Source organism: Pteropus alecto, unplaced genomic scaffold, assembly GCF_000325575.1.
Source record: "Pteropus alecto unplaced genomic scaffold, ASM32557v1 scaffold25, whole genome shotgun sequence".
NCBI classification, from domain to species: Eukaryota; Metazoa; Chordata; class Mammalia; order Chiroptera; family Pteropodidae; genus Pteropus; species Pteropus alecto.
The window spans coordinates 36,027,208-36,045,043 of record NW_006441955.1 but is presented as its reverse complement, the minus strand read 5'-3'; the positions used below and the strand labels follow the sequence as shown (position 1 = coordinate 36,045,043).

At 34.6% G+C, this 17,836-nt stretch overlaps 1 protein-coding gene and 1 pseudogene across 4 annotated transcripts in view; one reads left to right on the top strand and one right to left on the bottom strand.

Moving 5' to 3' along the window:
* The window catches only part of MTF2 (metal response element binding transcription factor 2), a 60,598-nt gene extending 43,899 nt beyond the window's left edge, over positions 1-16,699 (bottom strand). For 2 of the 4 annotated variants that reach the window (XM_006919415.2, XM_015595204.2), the window contains exon 1: positions 16,407-16,699. In XM_006919415.2, coding sequence (XP_006919477.1) covers positions 16,407-16,411 — 5 coding nt within the window. In that variant the 5' untranslated portion in view covers positions 16,412-16,699. Of the gene's footprint in view, positions 1-16,282; positions 16,302-16,406 lie in introns of those variants that run through there. The other 2 variants (XM_025051945.1, XM_025051944.1) reach the window with 2 other exon arrangements.
* On the top strand, positions 8,298-8,415 carry LOC112485866 (annotated as a pseudogene).
* Positions 16,700-17,836: the final 1,137 nt, after the last annotated feature.

The window sequence follows — 17,836 nt, the reverse complement described above, 5'->3', positions numbered from 1 at the left end:
TGCAGATATCATTTTGCTTGTAAATATCAGGTATACCCCCTTAAAACAATGAACCTCCTAATATACAGCCACAAGACCATTATTATACAAGCAAATTTAACATTAATATTATTATCTGATGTATAGTCCAAATTCTCCAACATGATACAAAATGTTCTTTAAAGCTTTTTTCAGAATCTAGGACCCACACTAGGACCCACATAAGAGACATGACAAATACAAGGTTCACACTTTGTATTTGTCATGTCTCTTGGCTCCTTTAACCTCAACTGTATTCGTTTTTGATTGTTTTTACTAAACAGTAGACATTTTTTGAAGTCGGCTATCTTGGTAGCATGCTACACATACTGAATTTGTCCTATTGTTTCCTCATAATTAAAGTCAGGTTAAACAGTTTTAACAAAAAATTTCGTGATTCCGTGTGTTTACTTGTTTTGCATGTATGTATCCCTCCTCCATACTCCACAAGGGCAGTGAAAGTGTCTATGTTGTTCAACACTTTATCTGTAGCATCCAAGACTATCCCACATAGAAGGTCCTCAACAATATTTGTTGAACAAATAAGTGAATGAATTATGTTCATCTGTTCAAGATGGGTAACCAACATATATTTGTTGATGTCAATTCATGATTAAGAGGTAATGTCATTAGGATCCAAAACTATACTATGAGATTATTTTTAAATTTAGTATAAATGTTTTTAGTACAGGGTTAAGTGCTCTTAAACAGAACTGCATAAATTACTCCTCTATCTAATGGAGAATTCATGAACTGCTATCGAAAAGTCGCAGACTGTCAATAGAGGGCTTCAAGTACCCAAGAAGGAACCTTAAACTAATGAAAGGACAGGAGAAAATGATGCTATCTCTTCTCAATGAAAATCAGTTTATTTTGTTTCTATATGATTAAAGCATCTTAATATTATAAACTGTAATTCTAAAAAAAAACAAAAAACAAAAAACACCTCAAAGGAATAACAAAGTGGTATATGTGCGAGACACTCCTCAAAGAACTGTAAGTTCAATGGTTAAGACTCAGTCTCCTCGGGGAATTTGATATCAGTAGAAAACCGGTAATTATATATTTTTTCAAAAAGCTTAGGTGCTATAACTAACCATATGTGCAAAATAATTAATGCATAAAGAACTTTTAAAAAAGATTATAATCATTTCTGCTACATACACACCTTCAGAATAAGGAACTTGGTGGAAAGTCTATTGGGGCACTCAACTCCTTCACTCAACAAGGTTAGGTTATATATTAGAGAAAACAGAAACTACAAATATGAAATTCCTCAACTTTCTCCCCACCCCCTTTTCCTGAAATCTATCCACAAAAGCATCTACCTAATTCACTTCTCTAAAGAGGCCATGGCTCTTCTCTTCAGTATTAGAAATCTCACAAAAAGCATTTTACTTTATCAATTATCTCCTTTCCTTTATTTTAAATCTCCAACTCTCCCTTGGAACAAATCTGCGATAACCAAAATAAAAAATTTAAAACAGCAACAAAAGTCCTTACAAATTATTTCTCCATTTTTCTCATTCTTTTCACGAATAAACTTAAAAAAGCATACTCCATTTAATTTGTCGCAAATTGACTGTCCTGATTACTGTTAATAACTGCAACAAAGACCTCCAAGTGACCAAATACCAAACAATGCTCTAATTTCAGTTCTCACTGTACCTAATCTTTGCATAATAACTTATGATCATGAACTATTCCTTGAAATTCACTTTCCTTCATTTCTGAGATACCTGTCACTGGTAAGTGACTCTTCTCCCACTTCTGTACTGATTTTTCCTCTTCTGCCAACACTTTAAATGTTGAAGTTCCTAGGGATCCCTCCCTTCTTGTTCTACATGTTCTGCTTGTCCTAAGTAATCATGTCCTCCTGATGTTTCACCTAATTTTTATCTGTTGACAATTTTTAAATTATCTCCAGCCCCATTCTAATCTCGTGAGCTTCAGACTCTTATTTTCAATTGCCTATAAAACATCCAATCTGGATTCTCCCAGCACCCTTAACAAAATTGACATTTTCTTCAAATTCCTCCTCTTCTTCCAGTATTCCCTATAGCAGTTAATGCTATTACCATCTGACCATATCTCAATCTAGAAATTTGTTATCCTTGATTCCTCTCTTCCCTAATCCTCCAAATACTCACATAATCCTGCTAATTCTTCCTTAAAGATCACCTCTAAAATATCTCTCATAACCACTGCGTCATTTGCCTGATTACCACAGACTCCTAACTGATCTTCCTGCCACCAACTCCAATGCTTATTTAATGCACTTTCAATTTGCAGTAAGGAAAATCTGTTATAATCATTCATTCCTTTGCCTAAAGAACTCCAAATGGGTCTTAGTGGCTAAAGAAGTCATTAACTAAAGGACACATAATTTTCACATTTTTAACTTCAAGAAATGTAGATCTGTGTCACAACTCATAGTATCTTATAATCAGTCACTAACTGGCCAGGCAGCAGTAGCAAAGGATTACTTAATACCAATGCATATTGCATACACTAGGAGCACCAGCATCAAAACATAGACTATCAGCGTCAGCAACCACTGGGGAGAAAATTAATATTTTAGGCATCTATTATACCTCCAGAAACTAAATGGTGGTGGAAAAAGGTAGGGTACATAATAAATCAGACATGTTCAGTTGGCTTCCCAAAGTGATAATCAAGAGTAGATCTGCTATATTTAACTATAAACCTGCCATAGAGGCCCAGCACCAATTCTTATACATCTTCTTATATAAAGAAGTTTAAGAAATACTGTCACCAATGCTAAAGATGGCACAAAAAGTGATACTGTGAGGAAAGATATGCTATAAAACTCAAAACATGATGCAGAATACACACACACAATTAGAATAAACCAGCAGGGTTGCAGAATACAAAGTTAATATAAAAAATTGACTGCATTTCTATACACTAGCAATGAACAATCCTTCTATACACTCTCAATGAACATTCTGAAAATGAAATTTAAAAATTCCATTTACGATCACATCAAAAAAATTACAAAATATTTCGGAATTTCAAAAAGGTGTAAGGCTTGTACAATGACAACTACATAACAGAGAAAGGAATTAAATAAGACTTGCACTGCAGGATTGGAAAGACATCCCATGTCACTGATGTTAACATTAAGATGGCAGTATTTCCCAAATCAATCTACAACATTCAAAGCAATCTCTATCAAAATCATGGCTGAGTATTTTTTTGTAGAAATTGACAGACTGATTCTAAAATTCACATAGAAAAGCAAGGAACCCAGAATACCCGAATATTGAAAAAGAAAAAAATTGGAGGACTCACATTTCCCAATTTCAAAATTTAATACAAAGCAACAGTAATCAAAATGTTATGATGCAGACATAAGAACACATAAATCAATGAAATAAAATTAAGAATCCAGAATCAAACCCTTAAATTTATGGTCAATTAATTTTGAAAATATTTTCAAAACAATTCAGTTGAAAAGAAGAGTCTTTTTAACAAATGGCTCTGGGAAAATGGTATTCCCGTGTAAAAGAATGGACACCTACCTCACACCATATGCAAAAATTAACTCCAAACGGATCACAGACTAAGAGCTAAAACTACATTATGCTTTTTAAAAAGCATAGGAGTAAATCTTTATGATGTTTAGGTGATGTTTTTCTTAGATATCAAAAACACAAGCAGAAAAATAGATAAAGTGAACATCGAAATTTAAAACTTGTGCTTCAAAGGACCACCAAGTGAAAAGACAATCCACAGAACTGGAGAAAGTAACTGCAAATCATACATCTGATAATGGACTTGTACCCAAAATATATAAAGAATATTTACAACTCAACAATAAAAAAATAATCCAATTTTTAAATGGGCAAAAGGCATGAAGACAGTTTCTCCAAAGAAGGTATACAAAAAGGCCAATAACCACAGTGAAAAGATGCTCAACATCATTAGCCATGACAGTAATGCAAATCAAAATCACAATGAGATACCATTGCACATCTACCAGGATGGTTATAATCAAAAAGACAGACACAACAATTAATGGCAAAGAAGTAGAGAAATAGTTGCTGATGAGTATGTAAAAGAGTAGAGGCTCTTTAGAAAACAGTTTGGCAGTTCCTCAAAATGGTTAAACATACAGGTTATCATTTGATCCAGCAATTCTACCCCTAGATATGTACCCAAGAGAAATAGAAACACATGGCCACATAAACCCTGTACATGAATGTTCATAGCAGCATTATTTATAATAGCAAGAAAGTGAAAACTGTCCACTAACTGATGAATGAATAAATAAAATGTGGGATAACCATACAATGAAATGTATTTTGGCCATAAACAGGAATGAAATACAGATACATGCTACAAAATGAATGTACCTTGAAAACATGAAAAATGAAAGAAGCCAGACATGCAAGGCCACAAATTGTATAATTACATTTATACGAAAGGCCCAGGATTGACAAAATATAAATACAGAAGTAGATTAGTGTCATCAGGGACTAGAGAAGGAGTAGGAGGGATTGGGAAGTGAATGCTAAATGGTATGGGTATTCTTTTTGAGGTAATAAAATGTTCTAAAATTAGATAGTGATAATGATTACACATTGATTTTTTTTTTTAAACCCAGGGAACTGTATAATTTAAAATGGTGAATTATAATGGCATATGAAATATCTCAATGAAGCTGTTATTTTTTAAGTGATGCAAAAGCAGATTTTTAACAGAAGGTCTACAAATACCTCAACCCAATGTACTTCACTTATACTTTCCTTTTAATATTTATAGAAGAATGAGAAAAGGCTGTTCCTTTTTATGTTAATACAAGAATGATAATCAGCATAAAAAAGAACTTCTATATGATAAGCATTGTGTTCCAGCTTAATTAGCAGGGCTTTTTCTTAGTGATACATCAAAAGGTACATCTTAAAATTAACAACATCTTACATTTGATGAAATATAGTGTTTCTTGGTGACGTATAAAAAGTACCTTGGCAGGAGAAGACATTTTTCATTTCATGTAATTATTTTAATGTGTATTAAAGATTTTTAATCCTAAACTGTTGGTTATTGCTTAAAGCTAAATGAGTTAATTTAAAGTTAATATAAAGGAAGCATCAAGTAAATAATAACAGAGATCATACTCAGATATGAAGAAAGATTGTTGGCAACAAAATTACTTAAGTTCAGGAAACTTTGGCCAAAAGAATAGTCTAAAATTCTTCAAAATATAAAATGCTTTCTCAAACTAACCTCTCTCAAACAATCCTCAGTTCCACCCCCAAATATTCCAATCACAATAAATCATTATTTCTCATTATTCCTGTTGAGGTTGTCTGGAAACAACCATAAAGGGCTTTCTCTGTCATGTTTAGAACTTACCTTATAAACAAGCATTTCTCAATCTTTTTTTCCCCCACCTTGGGCCAATGCTCCTGAAAATCTCCATTAATAACAGCAACTCAATACAGCATTAGTTCTCTTTCCTTTCATTTCCTCCCCTTTCCCCCTTTACTGAGGGTGGGGAAGAAACTATTTTTAAATCTATTTCCCCATGTTCCTGAGATACAAACATTCCTGAGTAGCATCTCAAGAACTGGCTGTCTCCTCTACATCTAAACTATCATTAGTATACTCCTGGGAGGGAAAGAAGAAAAATGAGGGTTGAACTCACAAAAAAAAGTGTCTGAAAACTAAGGCTAAATGAGTGCTGATGTCCCAAAGTAAAGCCTTTCACATTCTGGCATCATGGGAAATAGAAGGGAGCTAGCTCCCCACATTTCATTCTAAATTAAAGCCTACCATACCAAGTACCCAAGCAGATATTGCTTCCTGATTTAATAAAAATTTAAAAAACAAAAGACAAAGACAGAGAAAACAGACTCCAAAGGAAATAATCCAGGGAACAGAAAACAACTTCAAAAATAAAGTCTAATTAATATAGAAAAAATCAAGGATCTACTGCATACATAAATTAAAAACATGATGATATTAAAAAAGGGACACTGAAAGCCCAAGAATGAGCTTCTGGAAGTTTAAAAAAACTAACTTTTATTGAACTAGAAAAATAAGTCAATGAAAATGTTCCCATATTACTGGGGTGGGGGAGGATGATTGATCAAGGAGATGTAAAATACAAAAGAAGTCCTTAAAACAGAGATAATGGAGAAGAGAAAACATTTTTTTTGATCCGAGTATATATTTCCATTTCTAAAAATTAGGTCTTTTTTGCATACTGCTCTGCAACATGCCTTATTTTTAATTTAACAGCATATTAGGAACATTTTTCTCTATTTAGAAATATATTTCTATAGCATCTTTTTCTTTTTGCTAGGTAATATTTTTTTAATTGATATAATTGACATATAACATTAGTTTCAGGTGTACAACATAATGATTGTATATTTGTATATATTGCAAAATCATCACCATAATAAGTATTGTTCACATCCATCACCAGGTACAAATTTTTCTTGTGATGAGAACTTTTAAGATTTAGTTTAAGTTTCAAACATGCAATACAGCATTATTAACTATAGAAACAATGCTATACATTACATCTCCATGACTTATTTTATAACTAGAAGTTTGTATATTTTGACCCCTTTCATCCATTTTGCCAGCACCCCACCCTCAACCTGTGGCAACCATCTGTTTTCTGTATCTATGAGCTTGGTTTTTGTTATTGTTTTGGAATCCACTTATAAGTAAGATCACACAGTATTTGTCTTTCTCTGTCTGACTTATTTCATTTATCATAATGACCTCAAGATCCATCTATGTTGTCATATACGGGAATATTTCTTTTTATGGCTGAATAATATTCCTTCCACACACACACACACACACACACACACACACACACACACACACACACACACCGCATTTTCTTTATCCATTTATCCATCAATGGACACCTAGGTTGTTTCCATGTTTTGGCTACTGTAAATACTGCTGCAATAAACATAGGTGCATATATCTTTTTGAGTTAGTGTTTGCATTTTCTTTACATAAATACCCAGAACTGGAATTGCTGAATCATATGTAGTTCTATTTTTAATTTTCTAAGGAACCTCCATTCTGTTTTCCATAACAGCTGCACCAATTTGCAATTCTATCAACAGTACACAAGGGTTCCCTTTTTTCTACATCTTCACCAACACTTTTCCCAGGGCTGAAAGGAAACAGGAATCTTCAAAACAAGAGTACTTCTAAGTAGTGATTTTTAAAAACCCTAAATTCACATGAAATTGCATAACACTGAAAAGAGAAGACCCTGTAAGTGTCCAAACAGTAAAATCAAGTTATCTACAAAAGAATAATAAGACTTAGAACTAGACTTAAAAGCAACACCAGATTCTAGAAGAAAAAGGAGCAATGCCACAAAATTATGAAGAAAAATAATGTTCAAACTAGAATCCTGTATCAATCAAACTACATCTTAAAAAGTGAAGGCATATAAAATAAACTTTAAGGTCTTAAGTCAGAACTTGGGGATTTGGCTCTAGTAAAATGAGGAAGTATCCCCCAAAAAAGAAAAAAACATGGGATGCAGGAAACAGTGCTTCCAAGCCCAGAGAGCAACACAGGAAGTCCCAGAATGGCAGCCATGAAAAAGACCTAGAGAGCAACCAATCTGGATTAGAACAAAAGGAAAGAGGGCCCCCAGAGAGAGGTGTCTGAGGAAAAAGGAAGATTTAACAAACTAGTCAGTATAAGACACTAGGAAAAACTTTACAGATTAAGACAAAGGCAGAAAAAACATACAAAAGTGTTAGAAATTTTAAGAGGAAAAAATATGTTACTAGTAAGGAACTATGATCCTAGTATTGTATGGTTCTGCAGAGAATAATATTTACTTGGTCGAATTAACATAAAAGTTGTTTATTAATTTTCAACCTCTGGAATCAGCCTATAAACAAAGCACAGATCATTGTAGTTAAGAACAGAATATTGAATGTTATCAAATTTAAAAATATAAAAGCACGGTAAAGATGACAAAAATTGAGAGGTGGGAGGAGGAAAAGAAACTAAGCTAAAAGCAGGGTCTTTAACAATACTCACCTTACCAAATGGAGAAATAAAGTCTAGCGTTGGTAGAATAAGAAAAAGGTTTAAGTGTAAAGTTACTGAACCAACAGAAAACCCAAAAACTGGAAAGGGAAAAAGAAATGTTGGGCATAAGTAAACTGAATCTTTATATCACGGCAAGAAAGCCTCTATACAGCAGGACATCTAAAGTTGGAATGAATCAAATGGTAATGTAAAAGTATTATTTAGTCTACAGCCATGCCACTTTGAACGTGCCCGATCCCGTCTGATCTCGGAAGCTAAGCAGGGTCAGGCCTGGTTAGTAATTGGATGGGAGACCACCTAGAATACCAGGTGCTGCAGGCGTTAAAAAAAAAAAAATTATTTAGCATTTTGGAGGTAATGGCCAGAACAAAGGAATATAACACATAAAATTAAAATGATTCTTTCTCAAAGCAGTACTCAGGAGACCCAAAGACTATTAGCTTTTCATTTTAAACCCTCCCTCTTCTGTACTTTGATATTTTTAATCAAATACATGCATTATTCCATTAAAGGAAATTTCAAAGTGTTTACCATAAATGAAAAATATGCTTAGAAAAAAAACAATGAAACTAGACAAAAGCATTTTTGCTAGCTGTCTAGGTGATACAAATTATTTTAAAGTTTTTATTTTTTAAATTTTCTACAATGACTACATATACATAAATAATGTTTTTATTAATAATACTTTGAATAGGAGCTGAAGAAGTTGAAATTATTTTTCCAAGGAGCTTGGTTACATCAAGAGGAGAAGGATACATATATCTAGATGATGATACAAGTAAATGGCTTTTTCTGTGTTTTAAAATATGAAAAGTCTTGACCATGTTTCTAATACGAAAGGAAGGTGTCAAAAGATAACTGAAAACACAAGCTAGAGAAATAGAATCTTAAATGTAAGGGAAAGACTAGCCTTGAATTAGAGAAGGTGCATTTCTTCCGATGTCAAGCAGGGTACATTTACAGTTAAGTTGGTAGATGTGAAGATAGGAAACAGAAGCAGTTCATGTCTGAGAGCCTCAATTTTTTTTCTATGAAACAGCAAATGATATGCTCAAAAAGAGGACAGAAATGCTAAACACCCTGCAATGCATGAACCAATCCTAAATGCCTAAAGAAACAGTGCACTAGAGTATGGTCTCAAAGGTATGGTCTCTGGAGACCTACAAGGTCATACCTAGTTTCACAATAATATTAAGACATTATTTGCCTTTTTCACTCTCGTTCTTCCCCAAATGTAGAATGAAATTTTCCAGAGGCTAAACGTGATGATTTTGCTCTGAAAACTAATGGCATGTACACATATATATTCGTTTTTAAGTTTTGTTTTAAATTCTAATGTAATAAATATTGATAGAGATAACCCACATAAAAGTTCTTAGGGTATTCAATAATTAAGAGTGTAAACTGATCCTGAGACCAAAATGTTTGAGAATCACTGCACTGGGAAATACTATAAGAATGTTCTAAATTTTAAATAATCTTTTCAAGTAACCACTTGTTTGTTCCTCTCTAATGAGCTACAATAAAACTCAAAACGAAATGTTAATATATTCTCTAGCCTGTTTTTGAGAAAGAAAAACCTAAGCGATGGATTTAGACAACTGTCAAAAGTGGAAAAGACTGTGAAATACAAAGAAAAATAGAAAAAAGGACACTCAGGAGAAACCTGACTTTGGGAAGGATGCTATCACCCCTGACAATTCTCATAACTAACCTAAAGGAAAAATAATGCCCACTATTTTCATTATAATCTAAAATATTATTTAGTTTTAGAAAGTACATGGAGAGAAATGCAAATTAAAACCACAATGAGATTTCACCTCACACCTGTCAGAATGGCTATCATCAGTCAATCAACAAACAATAAGTGCTGGCAAAGATGTGGAGAAAAGGGAATCCTCTTGCACTGTTGATGGGATTGCAAATTGACCCAACAATTCCACTTCTGGGTATTTATACGAAGAAATCCAAAACACTGATTCGCAAAGATATATGCATCCCTATGTTCACTGCAGCATTATTTACAATAGCTAAGATATAAAAGCAACCTAAATGTCCACCAGTAGACGACTGGATAAAGATGTGGTACATTTGTACAATGGAATATTTCTTGGCCATAAAAAAAAAGAATGAAACTTGGGACAACATGGATGGCCCTAGAAGTTATTATGCTAAGTGAAATAAGTCAGACAAAAAGATAAATGCCATATGTGAAATCTAAAAAATAAACAAATGAAACAGACATAGACTCATAAATACAGAGAACTGATGATTGCCAGATGAGAGGGAGTTTGAGGTCTGGGTGAAAAGGTGTAGGGATCAAGAAGTTCAAATTGGCAGTTACAAAACAGTCAAAGGAAGTAAAGTACAGTATAGGGAATATAGTTAATAATATTGTAATAACTATGTATGGTGCCAAGTGGGTACTAATTATAAAAATTAAATTTAAATTAAAAAAATTTTTTTAAAGAAAGTACAGGAAAGGTGATTTACTTCTTAGTTAATGAAAGAAATCCCTGCTTATACTATCCCTAAGTAAGATGATCATCCAGGCTCTGCTTAAACACTTCCCTGGAAGGAGAATTCTCTCACAACTAAATGCAATTTTATAAAACAGTGAACAGTCCATAAGGTTACCAAACTACAAAGTTCCATTAACTACTTTATTAACCATTAATTTTAAAATATTTCAAATGAGTGTGATGGAAATAGTACTAAAATATTTTTCTTTTTTATTTCAAGTATGAAAAACATTTCTATTATTAGTCTTTCCTTTGTACTGCTCCTAGTAATGTTTAAGAAGACAGATAAGTTTCTAATCTTGACTCCTAAAACAAAATTTAGTACTTTTTAACTCTGGCTGCAAAACAAAATCTAGTGGGAAAAATTTTAAAACACAAAAATATACAAGAGCCCACACCAAACCTGGGCTTTGGAAACTCTAGGGTATGAGTTATAAATAACTGGTCTTGTTTATTTTGGTTTTTGGTTTTTTAGCTCTACGGGTGATTCTGGTACTTATCTAATGTCAATTAGAACATTTAGAGCTGGTCAGCAATTTATAAAACGTCCCAAAATACCAAGGGCAGGTATTTTTCAGACTTTCACTAAACATGGTTTTCAAAACACTTAATGTTTGGTTCAATAACACTTCTAAATATATTTTACTCAACAGGATATATGACAGCTTCATTAACACGTTTGAAATCATAAGTATGAAAAGGGCAAAATAAATTATTAATTCAGTATTAGACATACTTATCATCTGGGGAGGAAGGCTGTACAACGGTGTTTTTAGCAGACAGGCTTTCTCATAGGTATACATGGCTCTCTTGTTCTATATAACAACTCTTCTAAGAAAAGGTTTTGTAAATCAATACTATACAATTATATTGTGCCTAGAATTTATAAAGTGCTGTCTCCTGTATTTCCCTTTTTGACCCTCTCAACAATCCTGTCAATAACACAAGTGGGTAACACCTCTTTATTTCATAGATTAAAAAAAAACTAAAGCTGTTGCAGATTAAACACAGATCTAAATCTTCTGAGTATACTGAGTACTTTCCACTAGACAACTGTCTTACACTCCCCACACGACCAAAAAAGTTGTAGCTTTTTCTGCAATAAACTTCGATAACAAGGGTAGAGAAAAACAAAAGCTCATCTTTAGTTTGTTTTTAGCACGACTGACTAAAAGCGTACAAATTAGACTTGTTCTCGCTATGCCTCCTTTGGTCTACTTTGTTCCTCTAATACTTAAATTTTAATTGAACGTTTTGAGATAATGGTAGATTCACATGCAGCTTTAAGGAATCATAGAGTCTAATTTTTACCCAGTTTCCCCAAATGGTAGCATCCTTGAAAACTATAGACTATCACAACCAAAATATTAACATCAAAACAATCAAGATACCAATATATCCAACATCACAGGGAACCCTCACACTGTCCTGTTCCCAATTTTCGAATCCTCACCTTTGGCACATTTGGAAGTATATACTCATTAAGTCCCTACTCAGTTTTGTCCACTCAAAATATAAAAACTATTTTCACAAGCTATTAAAAAACAACTTTATATTACACAAAGTATTAGTCAAGACTATCATAGCATGATGTAGTTAAGATTGTTAAGCCACTACTACACTATCCCTTGCAGAATGGAATTTTCAAGCTAAAACTACAGTTCTAGCTTCATGAAACAAATTTAAAAATTTTTAACTGACCCACATATTGTACAATTCCATTTACACGAAGTTCTAAACAAAACTAATCTAAAGTGAAAAAAAAAGAAGAGTAGTTGGGGAGGGAAATGGCTGAGAAAGGCTACATGTGAACTTTCTAGGGAGAGAGAAATATTCTATACCATAAAGGTATAAATTACACAGGTATATCCATTTGTCAAAACTGTACTGGGATTAGACAACATTTTCTTAGCTATGATATCAAAGGCATAAGCAAAAAAAAAAAAAAAAAAGAAAAGGATAAACTGAACTTCATAAAAATTTAAAACTTTTGTACTTTAACAAACACCACCAAGTGAAGACAACCCACAGAACGGGAGGTAATAATTACAAATCATATATCTGATAAGGGACTTGTATCCAAAATATATAAAGAATATTTACAACCCAACAATAAAAAAATAAATAATTCAATTTTTTTTAATGGGCAAATGGGTATGAAGACAGTTCTCTAAAGAAGGTATCAAAAGGCCAATGACTACATGGAAAAGATGCTCAACATCATTAGCCATGAGGGTAATGCAAATCAAAATCACAATGACATACCACTGCACACCCACCAGGATGGTTATAACCAAAAAGACAGACACAAATAATGGCAAGGATGTGGGAAAAATTGGAACCCTCATGGTTGCTGGTGAGACCATAAAAGGGTACAGGCTCTTTGGAAAACAGCTGGCAGTTCTTCAAAATGTTAAACATAGAGATCATCATCTGACCCAGCAATTCCACTCCTAGATATATACCCATGCAAACCTTGTACATGAATGTTCACAGCAGCATATTTATATAGCTGAGAAGAACCCAAATGTTCATCAACTGATGAATGAACGAACAAAATGCAGTATATCCACACAATGAAATATATTTTGGCCATAAACAGAAGTACAGATACATGCTACAACATGAATGTACCTTGAAAACATGGTAAATGAAAGCCAGACACAAATGGCCACAAACTGTATGAGTCCATACAAAATGTTCAGGATCAGCAAAATATAAACAGATAATAGATCAGTGGTTGCCAGGGGTAGTGGGAGGGAGGAATGAAGAGAGACTGCTTATTTACAAATGGATACAGATTTCCATTTTGGGGTGATGAAAATGTTCTGAAGTTAGATAAAGATGATGGTCGCACAACTCTGTGTATATACCAAAAATCACTGAATTGTCCCTTAAAAGGGTACATGTGAATTATGTACATATAAATAGTAGCATGTGCATTTTATCTCATAAAGATATTTTTTTTAAGTGTACAGTTAAGATTTGTGCATTTCAACATACGTAAATTTTACCTCAAAAAAACTTTAAAAATAATAAAAACAATGAAGGAGAGCAGGTGAGTAAGTAGACATATAGATGAAACAAGCATGAATACAAAAAAGTTCATTATACTATTTCTGTTCATTTTATATGTTTGATTTTCCTTAATCAATTTTTTAAAAACTGATATGTAAAAATAACAAAGTAAACTAACTTTCCTAACATCAATATTTGCTGTTTTTCAACAAAGGAAACAGAATCTTACATCTTAAAAAGACCAGGGAAGTTGCTACCTTCATCATTCTTTGGTAATGTTATATGAAAACAAATACGACAGAAGACACTACGTGTGGCAAAAAGGAAGAATATTTCATCTTAAAAATGTACAAAGAGAATTTTGATCCCCTTAGTTCTAGCGTAGTTCTTTACCTTTAGGTTCCTAGGTTTCCATAGTTAATGGATGTGACAATTTTTAATAAATAGATGCAACAACCCCTAATACTGAGCTGTCCAATACAGTAGCCACTAGTAACATATGGCCATTCAAATTTTAGTTTTAATTAAATTAAATTATAAATTCAGTCCACAATTCGCTGATTACATTTCTAGTGTTCAACATCCACATGTGGCTACTGGCTACCATACTGGATAGAGCAAATATAAATAGACCACTGCCATCAGTGCAGAAATTTCTACTGGGCAGCACTACAGAAATACATAAAAAACATCCTCAAGGAAACGTCCACATTTCCTTGAAGATGTTATAGTAAAGCAATAAACAAATCCTGAAAAACAGGGGAAACAAAGCATAAAAATATCAACCAAGGGACAGCATTCATGGAAGTTTAAACTAAAGCAGATTATGACTATACTGCCAGTTTCCTAAAGTCAGATGTAATGATTACAATGAAATATAAGTAGATCAAAATTATCCTTTCAGTCAAGGATCAAATGAAAAGGTATATTTATAATCCATGACATCAAAGCACTCATAGCAGAATATATAGAATAAAATCCCTTTCCAAAATGAGCTCTGAGACAACAGGTATAATTAAAAGGGTTATTAAATATATTTTGTTCATCTAGAGAAAAAGTTTAACCAGATGATTTCTATACTTCTAGTTCTAAAATTGTGTGGTTTTATCCTGATAGGTAGATAGATTTCCGTTTACGCCTATTAATATGAATACTCAGTATCAGGAAACAGGTGCACTCTTAATTCAAATTGTTAGAATATTTTTAGTGCTTAAAAAAAAAACTGAAGGTGAGCAAATTTAAAATGTGAATTATACATTTTTATATTTAGGAACCTAAAAAGACAAAAACAAAAATTATCAAACTATCACTGCAAATGCTTAGAGTGTGAATAACATTCCAAATATCAAGAATAGAACGCTCTATGTTAAGAAATTTTAAATCAACACTTTCATTGCCAAAACTACTGAGCATCTCCCTAAAGCTGTAAAGTCAAAATGGCTCCATTTAAAGCGTTTTCAAATCTTTGAAAAGGTTACTTTAGAATCTAAGTACATTTTACTTTATCAACATTAAATACTTTTAAATTCACTGTCTTTGCCATCACTGCCAAAACAGGAATCTCAAGAGGGAATGAAAAACATGGAAAATGAAACCAGTCTGTAGGTAAGGTATACAGGAGGGTCACATGGAAACAATCTGAAGGAGAAAGTTACTACTACCGGAGCATCTGGAGTCAAATTAAATAAGGCATTATTTACATATTTCTAGTTCTGTACTAACCCCACATGTTTTCTTATGTTATACACAGGCCTACTTGGGTTTTCATATTTGAATTAGTAAATGAGTTCTATCTTTAAAGTCGAACGCTTTAAAGAACAAAATAACATTCCACATCCCTTTTCCCATTGTTCATAAACCCTCAATGTTCGTCAAATCACCCCGATAAATCCATCTGTTCCCTCTAGTTGTTTCCAAAGAAAAATTCTAGCAATCAAGGACACCAGATTGTAAAACAGTCAGAATTAAGAGTTCTGGCACTATCAAAATATGTTAAATAATCTTGGCAAATTAGCTAAAATCTCTTAAATCGTAATTACCGCAGTTGTAAAAAATGAACACTATGATATAAATCTACGTATCCGAGCAGGGATATGAGTTAGATTTAATTAGAAGACTGCCTCAAATATTTAGTGCGCCCAAATGTAAGATACTTCTTCTCATTTCACACTTTCTCTTCCACTTCCTCCCCTTAAGGTTTTAGGGTTCGCTCCCAGGCTCCACTTATTTCCCTTTTCCTCGTACTCCATCCTGCCCTTCATCTCTACCCCCATACTCCAATTCCATACAATTCCACCACCTTCCGTTCCAAGCTGCTACTTCCCTTTGCGCCCCCTAAGGTCGTAGGCAGCCCCTTCACTTTGCACCCTACATCTCCCTCAGTCTGTATTTCCTAACGGCGCCTCCCCTCGGTCCCCCACCGCTTCATCACCAGGTTCAACCTGCCCTTCCAACCGTCTCCCGCCCCCAGGTTCCTTCCTGCCCCTCCAAACACAGCTTCCCCGTCTCAACGTTTCATCTTCTTCCTCCAACCTACTTCTCCAACGCCCAGCTCTCTCCTTTAGTCTCTATTTTCTCTAACACCCAACTGACTCCTCCTTTCCATCCATTCTTTTCAATATGTACATAAATGCAAGGCACCCACATACACATATTGCAGCCGCCACCCCCACCTCGATCCTCCATCTTTTCCTTTTATACTTGCTTCCTTTCTTCCTCCCCACCCCCCAACCTCCTCCGGAAGAGCCTGGTTCCCAGGCGAAGGTCTCTCACCTCATTCGGTCACTTCAGTGGTGCCAACCGCTTCATACAGGAAAAAACAACCAATCACGTCCCCGTGGGCGCTTCCCCTGCGAGTCCGAGCACTTACTGGGCACCCGCCCCACCGGGCACCCCGCACATACACACGCACAAACCGAGGTCCTGGGGACGAGGGTTGGGGGGAAGAGCGAACGTTCTTACACCAGCCTTAAACACAGCAGACTTCGCTACAGCCCTTCGCCATTTTGGTTTCCCGCGGACTGCCGGTGCATTCTGGGAACGCGGAGCAACTCCAGGGCCGAATGGCAGCTCTCCAGGGCCGAGAGGGGCGGGGACTGCACCGCGAGCGCGGAAGAACACCGCGCCCTGCGTCTCCGACCCGCGCTGAACAAAGAAGGACTCTTTAACGTCGCTGTAAAACTAAGTCCTTCCGCCGCCGTTGCTAACACAATAGTGAACGCTACGGTCCTGGCTGTGTGGTGTCGTACTGCTGATTGTCCAATAAAGGAAATTCACTGTGCATATTCTTCTGAAAAATAGGATATTGCTCGCTACGGCTTGCGGTGCCGATTTCCTTTCCGGGGAGAAAATCTTAAAGTACGTTTCTTCTATCTTCACCCTGAGGCCTGCTGTTCGAATTTCGGTCAGCGGGCAGGAAGACCTTGGATGTCAGATTTAAATTTTGTTCGGCGATTATTGTCTAGCTCCAAATTCCTTCTGATCAGGAGCTACTTACATAGAAGATTTTTGGACGTTTTTTCCCTGACGATTAAAGGTTTTTCTGTTTATCTGCTTTGCAATCTTTCTTAATTGCGATGAAATCTGAGAATAATCCCATGCAAAGTGGTTTGTCTCAGGAATACGGAACTTTTTCATTCTAAGGCAGACTCTAAACCAGCCAATATTCTGCTGCCGACAGGGGTCTCAAGCGACAAACTGTGAGAGTGTATGCTTGTCTCTGAGTTATACTTAGATACAACCCAGCTCCTCTTAGTAGCCACATGTGGTACCTTTGTTTATAACTTTGTCAAAACATTTTTTAAATTATTTTATGTATTTGTCTCACAGGCGTAATTAATACCATGCTTTTTTTCTCTGCAAAATTTTCCTTTGTGGACTGAACTCACTTTGCTCATTTCAAAAGGGGTTCCTTAGCCTGTGACCTCAGGATTTGGCAAATAAATATTTTATCCTCATCATTAAATATTTTAAGTATTTTAGCCATACCCTTCCTCTCCTTTGCTCCTCCTGTCCAATAGTCTTAATCAAATTTTAAGTCTGCTTATTACAGCCTCAACGTCTCTGCTACCTTTCAAGTTTCACTTTCTCTGAATTGTAAGTTTCTTATAAATTAGTCTTCAATGCCCTTCACACTTGATTGACTTTTAAAAAAGTAGATGCATTCCAAAAATAGATAAAATCATTACACAAACAGGTATATT